A 24736-nucleotide genomic window follows, 5' to 3' on the forward strand; every position below is an offset into this window, starting at 1 on the left:
AGTTGGTAGCAAGGCATTTCAAAGTTACTTATTCGGTGAAGCAACAGTATATTCATTACTTTGGGCATAAATAGTCGTTACTCTAATCTGATATGGCACAGTTTGGACAGTTTTCTCCCATATGGATGAGCACAGGTTTCAGTTTTACATCTGGTATTAGAGCACTGCAGTTGGTGGGTGTTTTCCTTTTCTGCTTGTTTTCCGTTCCTGAACACAGTACCTCGGAAGCTTTTTGTGAAAAAACTGCCTTTAAGCTTTTGTTCCTTCACCCACGCCAAATTGAGTCTCTGCTCCTCCCCACTTAATGATGGTGCGCCTTACACCAATGTGTGAAGATACATGGCACTTTTTGCAAACAGTTGTCCTTCCTTGTATGTGGGCCTGGATGGTGAATGTCATCAGAGTCAACGCAAATCTTGCCGCCACCTATTGCCCATGCATGTACCATTCCTCAAAGGAAGTGACAATTTCTTCCCTCACCCAACTCTCAGACTAATTGCAATGCACCATCACATCCCCAAGCAAAGTTGAACAACAGATAACAAATCGAACTATAAATCTAGGTTTATACACCACGTGTTACATTTAGCACCTGAGCTGTAACATTTTTTCTCTTTCATTCCAATGTATCTTTTAGCATTTTGGCTTTGTTTCATGTAAAAGCTTGACCTTCTGTTGTGTTAGTCCAGTCCGATCTTAAATACTACTAATAGTAAATGTCTCTGTTAATGGCCATGTACAATCCAAACCTCCTTTTCTTTCCTAATTAGTGTTTTTTACAGTATTTCTGACTGGAATATGTAACCCATGCAAATATCTGAATTCGATTCTGTAAAAATGAAAATTTTAATAAGAGCTACAAGTATTCTGCACTAATCTGTACTGTGAATGATTAATACGGTTTTCATCTGTCCATTCAGTAGTTGCAATCTCGAGCAGTTGTTTTTACAACTTTTTAAGCTTGTATTTGCAGTTGTTTAAATGCTGTATGTTCACTGTCCACATATATTAAAGTTGCTTTCAATATATTCACTCTTTTAAGTCATTTACTTCTATGTGTAAATTGTAGGCAAGGCCTATGTTGGTGTCAAATACTATAAGCTAGGCCCACGTGCTTCCCAGTCCTCCAGTGATTCCATTTTCACCAGAATTAACCAGAAGAGCAGTTAGAATCCGCCACAGCAAGCGCAGTGGTCAAGGGTCAAAGTGGAAACTTCACTGTCATGCGATGCTCCTCAGTCCTGACTCTATTAAAGTGTGTGTGAAGGTCCCACAAGTGGGGAGCATTGAATACAAATTCTGAAGAGCTAAATCAATTTTAGGATTGTTTTTCTTAGTTCATTAGGTGAAACGGTGCCCCTCCACCCCCTTTCTCCTTGCAATCTTACCAACAACCTGGACACCAGCATTTAATTTTCAGCTGCTTAAGCGGTCATTTAATGCAATGTAATTTCTGATGAATCAGTTGGATTTTAATAACATGTAAATAAGCACCTTTGCAAGTGCAGGATTAACAGCAATTAAAAATGCCACATTTGGATGGTAGTTTAAGGACAGTACTGGCAATGCCATGTGGCTTTTCTATTCATATTAGCAACCCAAAAGATGGTCAGAACTGCGCCACTGAGTTGTTTCCAAAAGAGTAACTCACGAGCTCAACACATTTCTTTTTTCAAACAGGAAACGATAATTGCTCTGATTACTTAAAGCTTACTGAAACCTCCAGTATCATCTTTTAAAATGGCTTAAGTAGCAGTTACAGCAGCAATCTCAGCGCCAGGGACTCAGGTTCAATTCTGGCCATGGGTGACTGTATCTGTGTGGGGTTTGCACGTTCTCTAGTCTGCGTGGGTTTTCTCTGGGTGCTGTGGTTTCCTCCCACACTCCAAGGATGTGCAGGTTAAGTGGATTGGCCGTGCTAAATTTCAGAAAGTTGATGCAGACTTGATGGGCCCAATGACCACCTTCTGCACTGTAGGGATTTTACTCGATCTGTTTCCTCGTCTCCGAGAGAATGGCTGTATCTGAGTTGGATCTGCATTTATGCAACATTGGGAGCATCAGATATCCCCATCACAGGCCAGTGACAGAATGTGCTGATATGTCAGTGTTGTATCTGATGCAATCAGATTATGTACTTGGATCTAGGATTGCGTGTGTGGAAAATTTCCAGGTAGCCATGGGAACAGCAATGGTCTAGGTTGAAGGATGGAAAGAAAGAAGACAGTTCTTCCTTATTTGCTATTGTTCCAAGTAGGATAACTGTTTCCTGATGTTGGTTGATGTTTAATATTGCACATTCCAACATCTAAAATACAAAATTCAAGTTACTGGAACACAGTAGTTTTTTTTAAAATGACAGCAAGTCAAATGCACTGCAATAAAATCTTAGTGCAGGTACTCAGAATGCTCATTGTCCCAGTGTTGCCTGAGAAAATAATGGGGGGGAATTTTCCTGTCCCCTCTGCCACGAGAATCGTAGCAGACAGGAGGTGGAGCATGGAAAAGCCCACTGATCTCGGGTGGGATTTTGCAGTTTTGGGATGAGCATGGCTAGAAAATCACACCCATTAGCTGTGTCCCAATCCTACTCCTTCCTTGTAAAAATGGTGTGATTCTAGGCCCTTTGGGTCTACTGAGGCAGGAAATTCCCTGAACCAGCAGTAAAAATCTGGTGCTTCAAATTCAGTTTTGTTTGAAAGCTGGAGATAAAAATCAGCAACGGTGACGATGGAGCTGTCAGATTGTTTTAGTGAACCACCAACAGTTCACTGCTGTCCTCAGCCAGTCAGTATGCCAGCCTTATCTGTTCTGGACTAATACTTGACTCCAATACCATACCTGCATGATTCCTCCTTAATTGCCTCCGGAGCAAGCAACTTAGTTGTATCACGACTATAGCAAAGATTTAACAATGATTTAAAAAGGTCTATCATCACCTCCTTAGAGAAACTAGGAATGGGTAATTAATGCCAGCATTTCCAGTAATGAATGAGGATATATGATTGTAATATTTAAAGATATGCGAGTGGATAATCTGTGGCACCCAGTGGATACTACTGCTCCCAGTGAGTACATTACCACTGAAAAATGGTCATCTTGAGCATCCCTGATTTTCATCACTCCACCACTGGCAGCCAGCGCTACAGCTGTTTAGACCCTAAGCTCTGGAATTCCCTTCCTTCTCCTCTCTCTCACTCATTCCTTCTTTGAAGACACTCCAGAGAAAATTTACTTCTCCTCTGTCCTCAATGTCAAATTTTGGTTGATGATGTACTTGTGTGGCACCTTGGGGTGTTTTAGCACGTTCAAGGTGCTGTGTAAATGCAAATCATTAATAGTAATTATTGAATTTATTTTCCTCCTGGTCATGGTAAATAAACAGGAAGATGTAGGTCATACATATTTTTAAATTTTCTTTAAGGCATTGTACAGTTGTACAATCGTGTACATTCCAGTGGGTATACTGATTTCAAAAGGATCAGTACATCACCAAGACAATATTATGACACCTGTAGCCATGCACGTTTGATTCTCCTCGGTGCAGGGTTACTTTAGCATGGGATTACTTACTGGTCTTGTTATATTGGACCAGACCAAAGGATGACGTGATTTTTCAGCTCTTCAACTAATTTTGAGCAACAGTTTGTTTCAGCATTTGTTCAGCGCTTGACCTGTATTTTATTCTGCATCATCATTTTCAAAGCTGAGGCTCTGTGTTAATCTTATTTATTAGCCGTTATTTCTGGCCATTAGGACGTCACAGGTGACAATGGGAAAGCGACAGAACAGGAAGAAGCAGTGGTGTATGTCAATGTGGATTCTGATGGCAAGGATGAGCCAATCCCTTCGCAAAGGCCTGAGGAAGCCAAAGCAACTACTGAGACACAGCAACAAGAATGGCAACAACAAGACCCTTCCACTGTCCCAGAAAACGATGAACAGAGAGCCTTTGAACCAAAAGGTGGAGAAAATACCCTATTTTAATCGCTTCTTTAAATTTTAAATAGTAGTTTCATAAGGTATTCAAGCATGTTAAAAACAGTAAGAAGTCTCACAGCACCAGGTTAATGTCCAACAGGTTTATTTGGGATTGAGCTTTCAGAGCGCTACTTCCTCATCAGGTGACTGGAGTCCATTCATCGGGTGAGTGGAGTAGAGCTCCAAAAGCTCGTGATTCCAGATAAACCTGTTGGACCTTAACCTGGTGTTGTGAGACTTCTTACTCTGCCGACCCCAGTCCAATGCCGACATCTCCACATGTTTGGAAACAGCAGTGGTGGAAAATGTTCATTCAATAAGGATTAAAACTTTTCAGCTTTGTGGGTTTTCTTATTAAAAGGATATTCCCCATCAAGATCTATTTTAAAACACAAAAATGGTGACAAAGATTCGCAATTAATCTTGATATTTTAAAAATTTGCTATGTCATGCTTATTTTTATAAAAAATTATTTTGATATTTTAAAGAACCACCTTAAATTAACATTGGTAATTATTGATTTTAATTGTCCAACTTAACTACATCGATATCAATTTCTTACAGGTTGTTGTGTTAACTTCATGAACCATGATGGTGTTTGCACAGTCTCCCAGTGTCTGCATGGGTTTCTTTTGCGTGCTCTGGTTTCCTCCCACAGTCTAAAGGTGTGCGTGTTGGGTGGATTGGCCATGCTAAATTGTCCGTTAGTGTTAAGGGATTATTAGGGCAAATAAATGGGGTTACAGGGATAGGGCCTGGGTAGCATTGTTGTTGGTGCAGGGCTTGATGGGCCAAATGACCTCCTTCTGTACTGTAATTAACCAAAAAAAATAAATAAATAGCAATAATTTGTTGCACAGCAACGGGTTTGCTAATGATAGTATTGTTACCATTGACCGTTCAAAAGAGGGAAGTAGATGCCCATCATATGGTTTGGTTTCTGTTTTAAGAACATCCCGCCCATTGCTTTTCTATTTTTTTCTGATCAAGAAGTAAATGGGAAGAAGTAACCGTCAGTATGATCTCTTTTCTCAGCCTTGCTCCACCTCAATTTGTGAGCCATCCATTTACGACTGACAATTTGTCACCAAATTCTTTACTTCCTGCTGCTGAACAAGGTTTGCAAGACTGATTGGTGTGGAAGTATGGAACCCCACTGTCCAAGAAAACAACGGGACTGTTTTTAGCCTTTGTCACACAGCTAATGTGAGCACCCCACTCATTTTCAGCACTGCTGACATTTCCAGTGGGGCCTAAGGCAGACGCTATCTGAAGCGGGCAGGAATTTTATTTGTGTGTAAAGGGCGTGTGGAAGTCCTTAAGGGATCTTATTGATGGATGGGTTTCCTGGACATCAAATCCAACCCATGCTCAGAATACCTGGCATCCAGAAACACAGGGCAAAGCTGATTTAAAGATGTGTGTCTTAGCCAGTTTCTGAACCAGCTTTTGTTTCTAATCCCCTACTGCTATTTGGACTTTCATGAGCATTTGTGCCTTTAGTTCCGTTTTTATTTTTTTTGCTCGTTACAATTCCTGTTATTTCCAGGAATCTTCCAGGGTATGCTCCTACACCACCCCCACCCCACTGTTCCAGCAAAGAAAGGGAGTTACCTTGTATTTGGGAAAAAAAAGTGCTAATTAAGCTTTTCTTCCTAAATAAACCTGTGCCAGGAAACCCCAGATGCCATAATACATGAGCACCTTATTAATCATTTTGGCTGGATAGTTCATCAGCAGCAGCCCAGTCACAGCAAGCTATGCAGAAGCTCTCACAGTGTAACCGGGAGAGGAAATTACTTGATTGTCCGCACTGATCAGGATATCGCCAATTATTTCCCAACTCCATAGCAATGATGGCCAGGATCAGTCTTAGGTGGCGCAAGGATACTTGTGGCCTCCATGCAACACCATGTTAGACACATGGAGACAACAATGGCATGTCTGATGTTTGACTATATACTCAAGTCAAAGCTGACCACAGTAGTGACCTACGTGGCTGGTTCCAATAATTTTAGTCATCTTCAAACATGAAGTTGCGTATTAGACTGTTCCAACTTAATTTGATTTATTATTGTCACATGTATTGGAATACCGTATTGTTTAAAGAGCACTATACAGACAAAACATACCATTCATAGAGTATGTAGGGGAGAAGAAAAGGAGAGGGTGCAGTGTTATAGTCATAGCTAGGTGTAGAGATATATGGTAGGTCTATTCAAAAGTCTGATGGTAGCAGAGAAGAAGCTGTTCTTGAGGCAGTTGGTACACAATCTCAAACTGTTGTATCTTTTTCCCAATGAAAGAAGGTATGTCTGGGATAGGTGGGGTCGTTGGTTGTGCTGGCTGCTTTCCGAGACAGCGGGAAATGTAGACGGATTCAATCGATGTCTGCAGGTTCATGTTTTTACTTTGGATTCCCTCCCATCATTAATCATCTTCAGCTTTGGAAAAGGCTACTTACGGATTAAGATGCTCTTTTATGCTCTCTAAAGTCTTTCAAAATTTGTGTACTCCGGTTGGCTCCTTTTTGATAGTCTAGTGATGTGATGGTTTTATTGCATTGTTTTTTTCGGGGTGTTTGCTGTGTGTGGCATCCCTGCCTTTGAGCCAAAGATCCCAGGTTCGAATCCCTCTCCAGGATTTGATGTCTGAGGCAGATGTTCACAATATGGCCAAACAGGTTGAGTATCAATCTGTTAATCTTTCCACTGTGTCTATGGTAGGCAGAAAGAACAAGAGAGCTCTCTGGTCAGCCATGCTTGAATAGGAGTAGCGCCACTCGAACTATAATAGAACATAAGAACATCAGAAATAGGAGCAGGAGTAGGCCATCTAGCCCTTCGAGCCTGCCCCGCCATTCAATAAGATCATGGCTGATCTGTCGCTGCTCAGTTCCACATTCCCGCCCTCTCCCCATAACCCTTAATCCCCTCGCTTATCAAAAACCCATCAACCCGTTTCTTAAAAATATTTAGCGAGGCAGCCTCCACCACTTCAACGGGCAGAGAATTCCAGAGATTCACCACCCTTTGAGTGAAGAAGTTCCTCCTCAACTCCGTTCTAAACCGCCCCCCCCCCCCCCGCTTTATCTTGAGGCTGTGCCCCCTAGTCCTACTGTCCTTTCTGAGTGGGAAGAGTCTCTCCACCTCTATCCTATCCATCCCATTCATCATCTTATATGTCTCAATGAGATCTCCCCTCATTCTTCTAAACTCTAACGAGTACAAGCCTAGTTTATTCAGCCTCTCCTCATAGCTCAACCCTCTCAACTCCGGTATCAGCCTAGTAAACCTCCTCTGCACTCCCTCCAAGGCCAAAATATCCTTGCATAAGTGCGGCAACCAAAACTGCACACAGTAGTCCAGCTGCGGCCTCACCAGTGCCCTGTACAGTTGCAGCAAGACCTCCCTACTTTTATATTCAATCCCCCTCGCTATGAAGGCCAGCATCCCATTTGCCTTCCTGACCAACTGCGGCACCTGCAGGCTGGGTTTTTGCGACTCATACACAAGGACCCCGAGGTCCCTCTGCACCGTCGCCTGCAGCAGTTTTTCGCCATGTAAGTAATAGTCCTTCCTATAACTCTGGTGACAAGCTAGTGACCTGTTCCAGGTAAACCTAGCTATGGAAACAGCATATGTATGTTCTTAGTTTTCCTCATGCATTTCTAAAGGTGGGAAGAAGATTGGTTCCTTACTTTAAATTTGAATTACACCCAATTTTCAGTTCCCAGCGCTGCTGCCTCCTCTGTACCCAGTGCTGTGAATGATGGATACATATGAGCTTTACAACCAAACAACTGAGTATGGCAAACATTTGGAAGGGCTTGGAATTGACAGCCCCAAAAAATGGGTGTGGGGTTGATTTCAAGAGGGGGGGGAGGAGATTGATGTTATGTATGATTAACCCATACCCATAACACAGGCAGCATACCAACCTGCTCAGTGCAATGATCTCAGAATCCAAATGGTGGTTTAATAGCTCAGAGGTGAGAGCATTGTCCTTGTAAACCGGGAACGTGAGTTCAAATATCACAGGCGTCTACTTGAGTCAGCTGTGGGTTCAAATGGCCATGTCCTTGTTTCAGAGTCACAAAGTTTTGAGTTCAAGTCCCGATACAGGAAAAAAGCAGAGTCCAACACTCCAGCAGAGTACTGAAGGAGTGCTGCACCAAATACTGTCTTTCACATAAGACAAGGTTAACGTAAAAAAAAATTACATGGTACTATTTTGAAGAGCAGGAAAGTTATTCCTGGTGTTCTGACTAATATATATCACCATTACTAAGAAAAATCATCTGGTTTTATTGCATTGCTTTTTTGGGATGCTTTGGATAACTTATCTGCTGCATTTCCTACATTGAAATCATGGCTGTAATTCAACAATATTTAACTGTCTGTGAAGCACTTTGAAATGTCCAGATGTCATGAAAAGTGTTATATAAACGCAGTCTTTCATTTAACTGCACTATTAATTGGCTGGAGCCCATCAACATGAATGGATAGTTCCACCTCCACCTTAGACAGCAGCTCTGGGCGAGGCGGGGGGTTGTGGTTCCATTGTAGCTGGAGTGAGGAGTCGTGTGGGAAGTGAAGTGGGAAACATTAAAGAATAGTGTCCAGGAGGAAGCAGCACTGGAAACCCTTAGGGAGGACGTGGAAGGGCATCCTGAATTCACAGGAGCCAGGTTGCTTAGAGCATGTGAGCAGATAGCTGTCGAGATCTATGCCAAGAGGCAAGCCCAGAGCATGTGGATCCAGTGCAACAGGACACTGAATAGCCAAGATCAGTAAGTACATCATCAGATGCCATATTCCATCAACCACTCCTCTAAACTACTCAAGTCATCACAACTCTAATCATTTTGGGTATCTGTCTGGCACGTATGTTCCACCACACCTGCATACACTTAGCAATGCTACCAGTCTCTCATCCACATCTCCCAATTTTTACTCGCTGCTAACTATTCCACCTTGACAGCCACTTCACCCTAGTGGATTGCACAACACTCGCTGACACACTCCTCTCCTTCCAGGATCAAGAGGAAGCAGGAGCTGGCCAGTGTAGGGCAGTTGTTGCTGCAATATTGTATTCCCATGGTAGAGAAGATACTGACTATTATTAGGATGATCATTCAGGAAGCAGGAGTCAGCCCAGGGCTGAAAGCATTGAAAATGATATCCTCATCTCTCATCCTGCATCCAACCCACCTCCTCCTCATCCCACACTCTGATTTACAAGACTCAACTCTTATTCCTCCTTCCTTCCCTCCCTGCACCATAACCCTACCCTCATGTCTTTCTCCTTTAGATACCTGAGATGTGCAAGCTGGCCAGGCCAAAGTAGAATCGTCATGATGAAAACTCACCCACGCTCCATTTCACACTTGCAGTCACCAGTCTAGAAACTGACATTGCACATCATTTCAAGAACACAAGAAATGAGGTCAGATGATTGATACCAGAGGTCTGAAGCCAGGACAAGCACCCACAACAGAGCCAGTTTCAGCTCTTTGGAAAATGAGGTTGCAAACACAAGTTCTGCTGCCAAGTATTGTGATGAGAACTTTGATATTCGATTGAAAAACCCTGATGGGTACAGATAACAAAACGCTTGGTGCACTGGGAGGCTTTCAGTCAATGTCCGAGGAACGTGAAGGAGTCCAGCACTAACTTGGCACAGGTCTTTGTGCAGTTTTGGAGCCCTTCCTTTATGATATGCAAGTGGTGGTCCATTCTATCAATACATTTATGGACCCAACAGTGTATAAGGATAGCTGGTATCCCAGCTTTTATTATAAAAGCTGTAGCCACCCAACCCCTGAATGCTAAACTGGGAGCTCGGAAGTGGTGCAAGGATTAGTTTGCTGCTATGTAAGCCCAGAATGCCTGCAGCATTTCATAGGCCAGCATCTGTCTTCCTGACAGATCGATTTGCTGAGGTGCTGGCCCAAGAGACTAGCAGTGTCACTGTGACATCCAAACCTGCAGTCTTCTCTTGGGAACACAGCAGTTGACCACCTCCCTCTGCCACTCTACCTTTGACTTAGCAAGACAGCACACACACACTGCTGCTACATCCAATGCTGAGGCAGTGCTATCGTCAGTCTGAAGCTGGACCTTCAAGGCTCAGAGCTGCTTGAGGTTGGCCTCCCAAGGCCATTTCTATTGAAAATCAACTGCCTTCCACCAGCCATTCTGTAACTCCAGGGATTGTACTATATAAGCACACTAGGACAATACAGGTACTGGAGGAATATACAAGGGTTATGAGTTGACATTTGTATTCAATATATCATGCTTTCATTTATAAATCTGGTTGAGAATGTTATTCGTTTTGTCGTGGTTTTATTTTTGCATTGGGGCCAAGTGAACATTCTGGTATGGTGTAGACATATGGGACTGTTAGTGAATGGGTAATTGGGATTGTGGTACTTTGATCTCATTCGAATGAATTCTTCACAAACCATCCAGGCAGAATGGGGCTGTCTAGGTTGCGTTATCCTTTCCTCCTTTATTGTAGTATCGAAACTAACAAAAGTCAACCAGCAACTAACCTGTAATGAGTGGATGATCCCTTTTAACTACCTGGTGGAGGGTGGGTTGGGGGTTGCACATTGATATCTTGATCCATCTATTTACTTCCAGCAGTCATTAAGAGGTGTGTGATAATTCCTCCATTATTGCCTGAGTGATCACCCTGGAATCTCCTTCCTAACAGCACTCCGGATGTACCTACACTACGTGGCCTGCAATGGTTCACAAAGGCAGCTTATTACCATCATCCTGCAGGCAATTAGGAATGGGTAGTAAATGTTGGCCTCACCAGCAATGCCCACACCTCATGAAATAAATAAATGAACTAATGTCCTCACTTGTGCATTGTACTTTACCCAAAGATTAATTAACACCCCAAAACAGGCACAAATGATCCCAATTTCTCACCCTTGATCTCTTGGGTGCATTTGTGCCAATTCCAAACCGCTGGGAAATTATTTTGATGCAGATTGACCCCAGTTTGGGTGATGGCTGAACAAGGTGTAGAGATTCAATCCATGATGATGAAGTGTTGAGTAAATGAACCTGTTTCATTTTCGTACTTGTGCAGCAGGAGCTTTTCCTTGACTTGTTTCTTTTTTCCTCACCAGAAACTCTAGGTAACCCTGCTCGACAAGTTCGACTCCCATATTCTGCTGCCTATGTTGCTAAACAAAAGACAAGACCAGAGCTCGCAGCCCGATACCTCGTTCGACATCTGTTTCCTGAGGAGGTGCTGGTCAGGAGCAACGTTTATGGAAATCTAGATCGAGGCATAGCTCCTTTAGACTGCAACAAAATCAGTGCTGTCCGAGGTATTGAAAGATAATTGTATCAATGTTCTGCTTTCATTCCCTTAATCTGGGAGAATGTTAATTAAGCAACAGAGTAGAATTATAATCTCTTAATTTATTATAAAAGAGTAAACAATACAAGAGAAATTAAAACATCGAGTCTCATTGCCTTCTGCCTGTTGGGGACCCCAGTAATGACAGCTGGTCCAGAGAGGTCCTGGCACTGCTCGCGATCCCACTTTGAGGTGAAGTCCAACATATCCGGGTTGAAGCCCCTGTTTTATAGTGTGGTACAAACAACCTTACATGGGACTTGGTTTAAACACATGCTTGGAAAACAAAGATGGCACTGGAAGGTCAGCTTGTTTTTGTAGTGCAGTTGCATTTTTTAGATTCTCACAGTATGAGCATTGCTGAGTTGACTGCAAATATCTTAACACCTTACTTTCTATACAATGCCTAGAGCACCATCTGTTCCAGTGGAAAAAGCTCAATGATTGAAGATGTTAAAGTTTCTCAACGATCTGTACAACATTTAGGAATTGGAGTTCAAATGTTTGAATGCCTCCGTCAATCATATGATAGGAATTAAAGTCAGATGGCTTCAATAACAAGCATTTTAGATGATATTGGTTGAAGGATAATTATTGACCAGAACATGAGGGAGAACCCCACCGCTCTGTTGCACATGTATTACTTGCTCTTATCATCCAAAATGATGAAGCAAATGAAACCGAAACCTCTGTCAGCAAACAAAATATTTATTTTCCTCCTCCCTGTCACCATCGCCCCCTGAATATCTGAGCTATTTTGCTTCGACTGTTTAAAGGGAAGAGGTGGCACAGAGCTCATGTCACTGGATTAGTAATCCAGGCTAATTTCCTGGGGACATTAGCTTCAAATCTCACAACAGCTGGCGCAATTTTAAATTCAATTAATAAAATCTTGAAACGCTTGTCAGATACTCCCAGTAGTGGTTACTCTGACAACGACCATCACTGCTTGTGATTCCCTTCTCTAATGCCCATTAGAGAAGGAAATCTGCCATCCTTACCTTGTCTGGCCTACATGTGACATTAGAACCACAGCAATGTAGTTGATTCATAACTGCCTTCTGAAATGGCCTAGAAAGCTGCTCAGTTCAAGGGCAATTAGGGATGGGCAACACATCTGCATATAAGCACCTCAGTGTAGTGCTTATGAGATCTCTTTGCCTCAAAAAGACTTCCCTACCATGCAGAGGTTGGCTTTTTATTCTGCATTAATCATTTGCATGTTCAGAATTTTAGGATGGTTTTGTGCTGTGACATTTGTCACCATTGGGAAGATTTTAATTGAGACAGGCTAATAATAATATTGGATGCAAAAGAAATATCATCTCTGCTTTTCAGCTAGATAAAACCCAGTCTCTTCCTCAAATTCTCAGAGTACTGCAATCCAATCATTATAAAGTATAAAAATAAAATCTGCTTCATTTCACATTTTTCCCCAAAATCTGCCATAGTTGATAAAGGAAAATAATCATGAAACAAAATCTGAATTTGCGTGTACATTGTCAATGAATATTTGACACGGAGAGGAAAATTGAATTGATGTTGTGCCATTTAAAGTTTATTTATTAGTATTGCATGCAGGCTTACATTAATGCTTCAATGAAATTACTGTGAAAATTTTCTAGTTGTCACCTGTTTGGGTACACTGAGGGAGAATTTAGCATGGCCAATATGCCTAACCGGCACATCTTTCAGACTGTGGGAGGAAGCTGGAGCACCCGGAGGAAACCCACGCAGATACAAGGAGAACGTGCAGACTCAACATAGACAGTGACCAAAGCCAGAAATCGAACCTGGGTCCCTGGCACTGAGGCAGCAATGCTAACCACTGTATGCCACTGTGCCAAAACCTGAGGGCATCCCAAAGTGCTTTGCAGCCAATGAATTACTTTTGAAGCGCAGTCACTGTGGTAATGGAAGGGATGATGCGGAGATGCTGGCATTGGGCTAAGGTAAACACACTAAAAAGTCTCACAACACCAGGTTGAAGTCCAACAGGTTTGTTTGGTCCTCACGCTCTGAAAGCCAGTGGCGTTTACTACCAAACAAACCTGTTGGACCTGGTGTTGTGAGGCTTCTTACTGTAATGGAAGGGAAACAGCAGCAAACAAAACAGTGGCAGCACTGCTGCCTCACAATGCCAGGGACCTGGGTTCAACTCCAGTCTTGGGTGACTGGCTGTGTGGGAGTTTGTACGTTCTCCCCATGTCTGCGTGAGGTTCCTCCTGGTGCTCTGGTTTCCTTTCACAATCCAAAGATGGGTAGGTTAGGCAGATTAACCATGCTAAATTGTCCCGTAGTGTCTCAAGATGTATAGGTTAGGGCAGATTAGCAGAGTAAATATGTGGGGTTATGGGGATAGGGTCTGGATACTCTATTGGAAAGTTGGTGCAGACTAGATGGGCTGAATGGTCTGTGTCTGCACTGTAGGGATTCTATGAGACAGAAAATAATAATTAATTTTTGGGTGATGGTGGTTGCAGGATAAATAATGACCAGGACAACAGGGAGAATGAAATAGAGCTATGGATTTTTTATGTCCACCTGAGAGGGCAGGTTTTATACAGTAAAGGATTCATAACATCTGAAGCGTACGTGATGTTAAAGATAATCACGATGTTTGAAAGACCTGGAAGGGAGCAGTAGCTTTTGCCCCACGTGGAGATTTAACCTGAGGATCATCACCACCTCAGGTGAGGTGCAAGGTTGAGAAGGCAGAGCCTTCAGGAAAAACCTCAGCTGGCACAGGAATTGAACTCAGGCTGTTGACATTTGCTTTGCATCACAAAGTAGCCAATTGAGCTAAACCAAGATGACCACCCAAGCAGTAAATTTAAAAGCTGCCCCCTCCCTTCTGTGCTCTGACAGCAGGATGTTAGGAAATACATTTTGTTCCATGAAAGAATGTTGATTTCTCCTCTTAATATGGCAAATAGTACTTATGTTGAGGCTACGTGGAGAACTGTCGATTATGGAAACATGTTTCCCTGCATAGTTTAAACTAACCGCACATGACCTGAATTGCATTGAGAATGAGGACAGAGAACCGTTTCCAGACAAACAGTGGTAGAAACTTTAGTATTTTGTTCTCTAGCTAGAAATTAAACAGCAGGGTCTGAGTGCATTTGGTGACATTTGTTGAAGAGCTGGCGGCTGCAAAGAAACTCTGTAAATAATTGCTGTGTAGAGCCAAAGTACATTGAAATGAATTTTTGTTCTGAAGCTTTTAGATGGATGCTTTTAGATAAGATATGGTATTGAGAACATTCTGTTCAGGTACAAACTGTGCTAACTTCCTAGTCTTATTAGGGTCAGGGTGAAATTCAGGGATGTGTTGAAGGCCAAGATAGATAGCATTACAGTATGGAATAACTGAATATTTAAGGTGTCACTGGCTGAATGGTATCCTGCTGTACTGAAATTTCCAGCAATCTATTGATATAAAGTTTTCTAAGGGGTGGAATTCCCCTGTCCACAGTGTCTTTTGACGCGCCCTGCATTTGGGATCTTCCAGTCCTGTTGCTGCCAATGGATTTTCCTGTTGTTTACATTCTACTGCTGGGGAACCTATGGTGGGGGTGTTGCCATTGGCAGGATCAGAAGTTCCTGCCAGCAAGAATGGCCTGAAAATTCAGCCTGTGTTCCATAACACACGCCACACCCGGTTTGGCTGTGATTTGCTATTTGCCTTTTATGGAAGGTTTTTGGCCTGGTTATAGTATCTAATGTTTGGAGTAACCTGAACAATTTTTTTGGGGAAAACAGGGTAATGATGCAAATAGCTGCCAATCTAGACAGATGACCCAATAATGAAAATAAATAGCCTCTAACTGATCTCAGTAAGTCCCTGAATTGTGTTCCCACATGTTGTTCCAGAACGTTGCTCTCACTCAGTGGCTCAGAGCAGCCAAGCGTTACTGAGCCCAGACTACCTGTGAGAAATGCCATTGTAGATCAGCTGATCGTTCCATAAGGCTGCAATTCTGCCAATGAGCCAACTTGAAATGTATTTTTGTCAGGTTTGCTCATTCTATTTTCCCATTAGATATAGGAGCAGAATTAGGCCATTCAGGCCATCAACTCTGTTCTGCCGTTTTGTCATGGCTGATATGATTCTTACCCCCATTCTCCTGCTTTCTTCCTCTAACCATTGATCCCCTTATTGATCTCTGTCTGAAAGACACTCAATGCCCTGGTCTCCACAGCCCTCTGTGGCAATGAGTTCCACAGATTCACCACCCTCTGGCTGAATAAATTTCCCCTCATCTCAGTTTTGAAGGAGCATCCCTTCACTTCGAGTTTGTGCCCTTGAGTTCTAGTCTCTCCCACTAGTGGAAACATCCTTTCCACGTCCACTCTATCTAGCCCTCTCGGTATTAATTAGACTCCCCCCTCGTCCTTCTAAACTCCACTGAGTATAGACCCAGACTCCTCAACCGCTCCTGATGTGACAAATCCTTCATTGCTGGGATCATTCTTGTGAACCTCCCCTGGATCCCTTCCAAGACCAGCACACCTATCCAATAGGGTGTGACCAGAGCATTATACAGCCTCAGCAGTACATCTCTGCTCTTGTATTCTAGACCTCTAGAAATCTATACATTATATAAATTGGGGATGAACAAAGATAACTGCAACAGAATCACATTGGAAGAAGGTGAACTTCAAGCCCTGTGAAAATTTACTCATTTCCATGAGTTCTTGTAAACTGACCTTCCCGCTCACTTCATGATTTATGATCAAATTTTCGAGGGTTCCAAAGACCATCAGGAATCCCTGCCTTCTTATGGTCAAGGTTCCTGAGTGATATTTGATATATAACAGACAGAGTAAACGTGTGGCCCCTAGAAAGGAAAGCAAAGAATTGAGTGACTGTGGTAGATGCCATTCATGGCCAACCTTTTTGCTTTTTGGTGTTCAACATGGCTGTACAGTCTTAAGGAGCAGAGTATCATCTTTATCCTTGTTTGATCAGAGACTTTAGCAATTTCAAACCTTGGTTGTTCTTTTAATTTTCTTGATGGATTCTCTCTGTAAACTTAATTTGCATTATGCTATTTCTTTCTCCATTTGGATTCATAGCTGCCTGGCCTTGTATCTTTACTGTATCTATATTACTAATCAAATTCCCATTTGAAATGACTGTTGGATTGCATGCAGTGCATTACAGCTAAAATTGTTTTAGACTCTGCTTATTAAACAGAAATTAAACCCAATTGTTGTACCTTTCCGTAAGTAGATTTGAATTTTGCACCTCAAACTTTGATTTGATTTATTATTGTCACGTATTAGTATACAGTGAAAAGTATTGCTTCATGCGTGCTATACAGACAATTTATAGAGAAGGAAACGAGAGTGCAGAACGTAGTGTCACAATGCTAGCTAGGGTGTAGAGAAAGATCAACTTTCATTCAAAAGTCTGACAACAGCAGGGAAGAAGATATTCTTGAATCGGTTGATACATGACCTCAGACTTTTGTATCTTTGTTCCGACGGAAGAAGGTGGAAGAGAGAATGTCCGGGGTGCATGGGGCCCTTGATCATGCTGGCTGCTTTGCCAAGGCAGTGGGAAGTGTAGACAGAGTCAATGGATGGGAGGCTGGTTTGCGTGATGGACTGAGCTACATTCATGACCTTTTGTAGTTCCTTGCGGTCTTGGGCAAAGCAGAGCCATACCAAGCTGTGATACAACCAGAAAGAATGCTTTCTGTGGTGCGTCTGTAAAAATTGAGTTGTAGCCAGATTGTCCTTTATTATTTCCAGCCCACCCATCAGAATTCTGATGAATTGTTGAATCCAAAGTGTTGATTTTTTTTCATTCCCGATGCTGATGGATATCTGGCATTTTCTATTCTTCTTCACTTCAAATTATTAAATATTTTCTGTCTTTTTTAGTTTTCTTTCAAGAGCTGTTAAGAAAGAGGACTTCAGTGACACATACTATTAGCCCAGCAAGTTTCTTTGAAACTACTCTCAGAACTACCTAATCACTTACAAAAACTATTTCCATTGTCGAATTATATTGTGGAGATTGTAAAGTCATTTTTTATATTCATTCATTTTTACAGGATATGGGTGTCGCTGACTGGGCCAGCATTTATTGCCCATCCCTAACTGCCCTGCATTTGAAATTCAACCACATTGCTGTTTGTCTGCAGTCACACATAGGCCAGACCAGCTCAGACTGGCAGATTTTCTTCCATAAAGGACTTTTCCTAAACAAGGAGCTGATATCTTGGGAGGTTGTATTTCCTCTACTGTCCAGACGTCTGTTCTCTGGACAGCCCTAGATTGCCAAGCTGAAGTTCTGCTGAGGAATTTCAGCAAATCTGTTCAACCCAATTTAAATGGGAACCTTTTTCCTGGGCAGGGGGAAGGAATGCTGTAATGTTTTAAAAAGAGTAGTCTATTCTGTAAAGTGCATTTTAAGACAAAGCTACTTTTCCTCTGGAGATTATTATAGGCCAGGTTTAAACAACTCTGGGCAGAAAGCTACAGAAGAAAAGGTGCTCAAGCAGTTGTTTTGGAACCCCTGTCGTGACTATTGCTCCTGTGGCCACTCCTACCAATAAAGGAGCATTCAACACACCTTAAAAGGGTAAGGTTGCAGACAGGAATTTTTTTCCTCTGTAACGTCGATTTGTTTAAATTAAGAAATAATTCCTTTGGATCAACATTCTTGGTAAATGACAATTGTCATTAAAAACAACATTTGGCTCATAAGTGCTCTTTATGGAAGGAAATCTGCCGTCCTTACCTAGTCTGGCCTACACGTGATGTGGAGATGTCAGTGCTCCTTTCACTCACATTGTCAGCCACTTTAAGATTTGAATAGCAGGTTAGGTGTAAAGATTCACATTTTAATCAGTAATCTGTAATCTGTCTGTGCTTTATATGCTCTGTCTGAGGCCAGAACTCTTCCTTCACCTGACGAAGAGGGGAACCTTGAAAGCTTGTGAGTTTACTATCAAATAAATCAGTTGGAGTTAAACCTGGTGTTGTCAGACTTCTTACTGTGTCTAGACGTGATGCCAGATCTGCAACAATGTGGTTGACTCTTAACTGCCCTCTGAAACTGCTTAGCAAGCCATGAAGTTCAAGGAATGTTAGGGATGGGCATCAAATGCTGGCCTTACCAGTAACACTCACATCTCATGAAACAATAAAGGAAAATGAAGCTTTCTCACTCTCTAATTACCTGCCATCAAGTGTATTGGAAGGATTTACAAGCTGATTAGCAACCTGTTTGGCCATGTTATGAATATACCTTCCGTGGCCATCAAGTTCTGAAGGGGGATTTAACCGCAGAGCTTCTGGCTCAGAGGTAGGGGTGCTACTACAGGACGTTCAAAGCTAGATTAGTTTTTGAAAAGTATGGGTAAAATGAAAATTCATTGAGGATATTTGAGTGGGAAATACAAATGGGGAAATATGGCACCCGGTGAAAAGAATTAAGTATTTAAATTTTAATTAAAGTTGTATTTAAAGTGTTTGTTTTAGTGGCAGTGCTTGTTTAAATGTGATGCTGCAGTACTGGTCACAGTACATGAGCTTTCCAAGGAGAGGAAGCCATTTCTTTGGGTCTGTCAGGAATATTAAGTGTTAAAACTGGAATAGTTGGTTTTCGGAGCTTTCACAGATCATTTGGTTGCTGAAAGGAATGGATTGTTAAGTGGAGGCTTTGCACCTTGACTGGATTCAGTCGAGGCATTTCAAAAATGTCACATTCCAAGGGCATAAGATGCCAAGGGGAGATTAGTTTTATGATGTTTGGACAATTTCTTCACAGCCATCAAGTCTGGTTTTCTACTAACTTTGCTTTATTAAGTCTAGCTCCAGATGAGTTCATTTGAGTGGCTGTTGCACCTTCCATGTTCCTTTTGGAGAAACAACACATGAGCATGTTTATATCAGTTCCTGAAAGAAGCTTGGTATATCGGCTTTCAGTCTGATCCAACCCTTGGCCCATCTTTGAATTGTAGCCTTTGTGAATATATCTATGTTCTCTTTGAAGCCTCTGTTCTTGATGTAAAATGTGATTTATGGATCAAGTTATCTTGAGACTCTGGCTAGATCTAGCATGTTTTCTTCAGGTTGGGCTTTGTCACATCTCAACATACATGAAGCTTTTAACAAGATTATTGAGGTAAATTTCATTCTGCCATGAATTGGATCATTTAATTGTGTTGTCACGTATGTGAGACTTTACGAGATGGTTATATTTTAAAATATCCCCTTAACTTGTGGTGAAACAGGATATTCTAGATATAATGTGGGGGAACTGGGATGCTGGTGGTCATGGTTGCTATCTGATCATGAAAAACGAAATGATGACCTATTGAAAATAAAGTGACGGTTTGTACATCTTTACACAAGATGGGCAGCTGCTTTTTGGATACAGAGACACAGAGCGAGAGATACCGCACCTCTGATGAAAAGTAGAAAAGATTTGTTAGCAGCCAAGCACGATGCTGATGACTGTTGTTCTCTGGGGAAAAAAAAGAAACCAACAGGACTTTTGGAGCTTTGAGGAACAAGAAATCACTGAGGTGGGACTTGGCAGTGGAAGTCGCTTGACCCAGGCATTGTGGGATGTTTTTCAAAGGATACTGGGAGGTTTAACCTAGCGTTGCAGGGAGCCTACTGGTAAGCTGGAAATATCTTGGTGCTGGATCTTGTAATATTTTATATCTGCCAGCAGTGTGCTGCATGGTGAAAAGAGTTGTATCTCCATTGCAATTAGTTAGGTAGTGTGGAAGTACCTTTTCTTCAATTGATGTATTAGTTGCCTGTTGAGCAATGTTTGGTTTATGTTGATTTTAGTTTATTTGTTACAGTAGAAGACTTAAAATGTGAAATCTTGACCTTCAGTTACTGTCTTTCAGTGGGAAATTCATATTGTTTTAAAATTTATTGGTCCCTCCAAGTCTATCCAATCTCCTCTTATAGCTCAAATGCTCCATTCCAGGCAACATTCTGGTGAATGTCCTCTCTGCCCTTCAAGTGCAATCACATCCTTCCAATTATTATTCTTTGCTCAGGAAGAGAACCCTGTGGGAGCAAGTAATGGTGAAAGAAAAGCTGGCAAGGCCCAAGGTGGGCATGTGCGGAAATTCTATTCCTCTTCTTCCATAAGGAAACAAGACTGAACAAAGTCCTTGCTGGGCCTCTTCCAGTTCTAACTCTTGTTGGGTAACAGTCCTCTGCTTAGGCCTCAGGTTAAAATGATAGATTAAGCCCCTGTAATCTGCTTATTTAAGGAGGAACCCATCTGTTCCAGTCCACTCTCTCTAAAGTAGCAGTTTAGGGGGATGGTATGGGTGTTAAAGTCAAACCCCTACTCTAATATCTACATATCTTGAGTATTACCTCTCTCTTGCTTTTATAATCTATAATCCTTTTCTAAGACCTAGGATTCCATGTTTCTTCTTACAGCAAATGTGGCAAATAAAGACCTGTTGATCTCGGGCAGGATTTTTTTTGGTTTTGGGGTGAGCGTGGCTGGAAGACCCTGCCCATAAACTTTTTCCCAGGAAAGGGTAATAGAAAACTTAGAAGGTATTGGTTTAAGGTGAGAGGGAAAGACTTGAAAGGGACCTGAGGGGCAATTTCTTCACACACAAAGTGCACATATGGGATGAGCTGCCAGAGAAAGTGATTGAGGCAGGTACAATAGCAACATTTCAAAAGCATCTGGATAAGTACATGGATGGGAAGGGATTAGAGGGGTAGGGCCCAAACCTGAGCAATTGGGAGTAGCTGAGATAGCACCATGGTTGTCATGGACCAGTTGGGCTGAAGGGCCTGTTTCTGTGCTGTATTGTTCTCTGACTAATTGACAATTTTTTTTGAAAATACTGCATTTCCAAAGTGGACAAAAGAAGCAGGAAGGCCCTAGGAAATAAAACACACAAAGTCCTCATAGAAGCGAAAGAGGGACAATTGAAATAAAGTGCTACAGAGAAGGGATGATATGAAAATTATTACAACAGGCAGGAGGAAGAAAAAGAAAATACATGTTTTAAATATTTAGATTGAATTTCTGTTTTTTGGTGTTCAGTTTACGGCTAATACCCCTGATGGATGAAACACCTTTCTTAAGGGAATAATATTTATTTTGATACCTAAAACATATATTGAAGAACAGTAAGGTTAAGAATTTTTTCTCGTCCTAGTTTTTATGGATCAGGTCTGAATATAGCTTGCGATTAATACAAGAAAACATAAATTACATTAGTGGTTGTAATTTTCTTTCTATTCCGTTAACAGAATTTCTTGAAGAAGTCTACCCGGTATTTGATTTGGGTGAAAATGGGCGTGACTGGAAAGCTTGTGTGGCTGCTATTAATAGCTCCATTCGCAGCATAAGACATGACCTCAGAAAGTCCCTGCCAAGCTATTACAAGAAGCAGCACCCTCAGTATTTTGCAATGTATTACAAGAAAGGGTCTGAGAATCAGAGCAACAAAAGCGGCACTCCTCAAAGCAGCGATCCCCAAGAGAATTTCAGCAGACAGACAAATACCCTTTGACCACTTTCTAAAGATGCTGAAAATGGAAAAAAGGGCCTGTGCTTGGTTCTTATCCGAAACAACATGATCTCAAGAGAGCTTAGTCCTGATTTTCTCTTATTATTAACCCTGAGGATCAGTAAAGTGATACTTTAATGCCATAGCTCTATTTTTGTGTGTGTTCAATATGTGCAATACTCAGACATATGAGTCACAGAATAGCTAAAACTGGAAACATGATTTTTATCGCGGAACGGGTATCAAAACATTCGCACAAGCGGAATGCAACTTTTGAGATGATTTTGCAAACTGCTGAGACTTGGCTATTAAAATTTCTTTCTGGATATTACTCATGGGGAGAGATGTATCCTGTATTTTTAGGATAATTTTGTGAAACCCATATTGCTGATGCAGTATGCATGAGGATATTTTACTTTTTGTTTAATATATTTCTTTTGAGTATGACCCTCAACAGAGGCCTTTCTCTTGGGCTCCCACCCCCAAAACAATCTCTGGTGACAAATGGAAGAACAAAGATGTTTTCTCCCCTCGAGGTGGAATATTTCATTCATGTGAGGATCCTTCCACCCATTTGTGAACAGATTAAAATCGTTACGGCTTTTGTTTGACTACCAAGATTGCCCGGGAGCTAAAAGAGCTTCGAACCTATTGATGGCAGAGTGGAAGTCGTCAAATGTAATGTACCGAGTGGGCCTGTTGGAGGATAGTTGATGCAGGAGTTTGGCACCTCTGGAATTTTCTGTCCATTGTAAAATGAGTTTGAATGAATCTGAACCTAGTTTGTTATAAGCACAATATTTGCCACAATTCAACACTATTCATACTAAAGATAGGATTTTCCCATGCCCGAGCCAATTGGTTCAATGGTGGGTTGGCGGGGAGGGGACAGAATTCAGTGGGAATCTAAAAATTAGTTTCACGCTGGCGTGAATTTCTTGTGAGATCTTCTGTTGGTCCTTGACACGGTGAATTGGAAAAACCCGCTGGAAGCTGGCATGAAACTGACTTGCATCCCACGAATTGGATGCAGTGGAAGGCTCAATGGGAATCTTCTCCAAACACTCAATTCTCTATAACGCCAGCAGGAAAACGTGCCAGTCCAGAACATCTCTGGAACAATTATGGGCAGAAGTTGGGACTCACCCGAACAAATAGTTTTAGTGTCACAAGTAGGCTTACATTAACACTGCAATGAAGTAACTGTCCAGAGTTCACTCTAGACCCCAGAATGAGTGGGGAAATATCTTTTAGGTGGGTCTGCCGGAGTCTGTGTGAGGTCCATCTTCCAGATTCAGAACATTCAGAGGGCCATCTTCTTTCTTCAGCAGTGGATCAGACGTGTGGAACGCCTTTAAAATATGGCACCCAAATATGATGGTGAGAAGCATGACATCATGCCTATCCCTCCGCTATGGAATATGACTGGTGTGTAACTAATAGGTCAGGGCCGGAAGATACAGTGTGATTTCCCATCAGTCTTCACAATGGGAAACACTCTTCACCCCCATCACGGGACTTAATCCCAAATGGAAAAAACTCCACTCTAAATTGCCAGCATTGCTTTACAAAAAAAGACACTTTTTGTCAAAGCTTTTTGTCTTGCACTCATCAGGACAATTTGTTTTTTCAGCATGGTCTGTTCCACCAAACAACTGAATAGCCAGTCCTGCCTAAAGCCAATAAGGAGTGAGGAAACACAGCATTACACATCTGTTCAACAGACAACACTGCCTTGAGGTCGCATCTATTGCACTTTCATGTCACTTGCCACCTGACACGCTCAGTTGCCAATTGGGAGTATTTGATGCTGTCAGTGGGTGTCAAAATTAGGAAAGTGTTCATTAACCACCTGTGAAATCTGTCAATTTTAAGCATCTCAATTTATTAACGTTTAGGAATGAAATGTTGGGGATTTGAGCCACTGCTGCTTTGAATTTTTTTTTGGATTTCAGAAGCTTAACTTGTAAAGAGTATCGAAGTATCATTCTGTTAAACAGATATATACTGCTGGCTTACATGCTTTATATCTGATTAACATAAAAACTACAAATTGTATTCTTGTAGAGCTGTAATAACATTTTCTGTATCTAATTTGGGAGTTGTATTTTCAGTCTACAGCCTAAAACAAGTCACTCAATAAATGAATGTAAAATTCTCAGGGCTCTCTGAATGGACTCCATTGGACATTCTTAGTTTTCTTTAGCACACTCACGTTTCAGAACATGCCAATCAGTTGTGCTCTCGTACGAAGTTGATCAACCGTTTTGCTCACTCTGATCTTGATTTGTTGAGATGCGTTGGTGGTGAAGCATCATGTTCTGCTTAATGGGGGGGTGGTGTGGGGGAGGAGAAGAGGAAGAGGGTGGCATGGACGTAACACAAACATCCCCTGAAAAGTGAAGAATTGAAAATAGAATGAAACCAGTCTTCTGCCTCAAGATATTAACAGGAAAAGATGGGTAGATAAAGATAAACTATTTCCACTGGTTGGAGATTCTAGAACTGGGGGCATAGTCTAAATTTTAGGGGTAGGTCATTCTGGAGAGATATTAGGCAGCACTTCTACACACAGGATGATAGATGTTTGGAGCTCTCTTCCACAAATGGCATTTGATGCTAGATCATTTGCTAATTTTAAATTTGAGATGGATCAATTTTTGTTAAGCAAAGGTAGTAAGGGATGTGGGCCACGGGGAGTTATATGGACTTAGGCCACAGATCAGTCATGATCTCATTGGCGCAAAACAGGTTCAAGGGGCTGAATGGTCTACTCCTGTTCCTATATTCCCACCTTTCCGTGCCCGATCTGAAGATGTGCCAAGTTTTCAGTAAAGCCA

General features: G+C 41.8%; 1 protein-coding gene across 3 annotated transcripts in view; it reads left to right on the forward strand.

Annotated features, from left to right (window-relative positions):
• Nucleotides 1-24028, forward strand: part of LOC145353363 (uncharacterized) — a 53614-nt gene extending 29586 nt beyond the window's left edge. For all 3 annotated transcript variants that reach the window (XM_080204042.1, XM_080204041.1, XM_080204043.1), the window contains 3 exons: nt 3757-3964; nt 11132-11335; nt 21637-24028. In XM_080204042.1, coding sequence (XP_080060168.1) covers nt 3757-3964; nt 11132-11335; nt 21637-21899 — 675 coding nt within the window. In that variant the 3' untranslated portion in view covers nt 21900-24028. The remainder of the gene's footprint in view (nt 1-3756; nt 3965-11131; nt 11336-21636) is intronic.
• The last annotated feature ends 708 nt before the right edge of the window (nt 24029-24736 follow it).

This window comes from Carcharhinus amblyrhynchos, chromosome 15, assembly GCF_965287045.1.
Source record: "Carcharhinus amblyrhynchos chromosome 15, sCarAmb.v2.hapA, whole genome shotgun sequence".
NCBI classification, from domain to species: domain Eukaryota; kingdom Metazoa; phylum Chordata; class Chondrichthyes; order Carcharhiniformes; family Carcharhinidae; genus Carcharhinus; species Carcharhinus amblyrhynchos.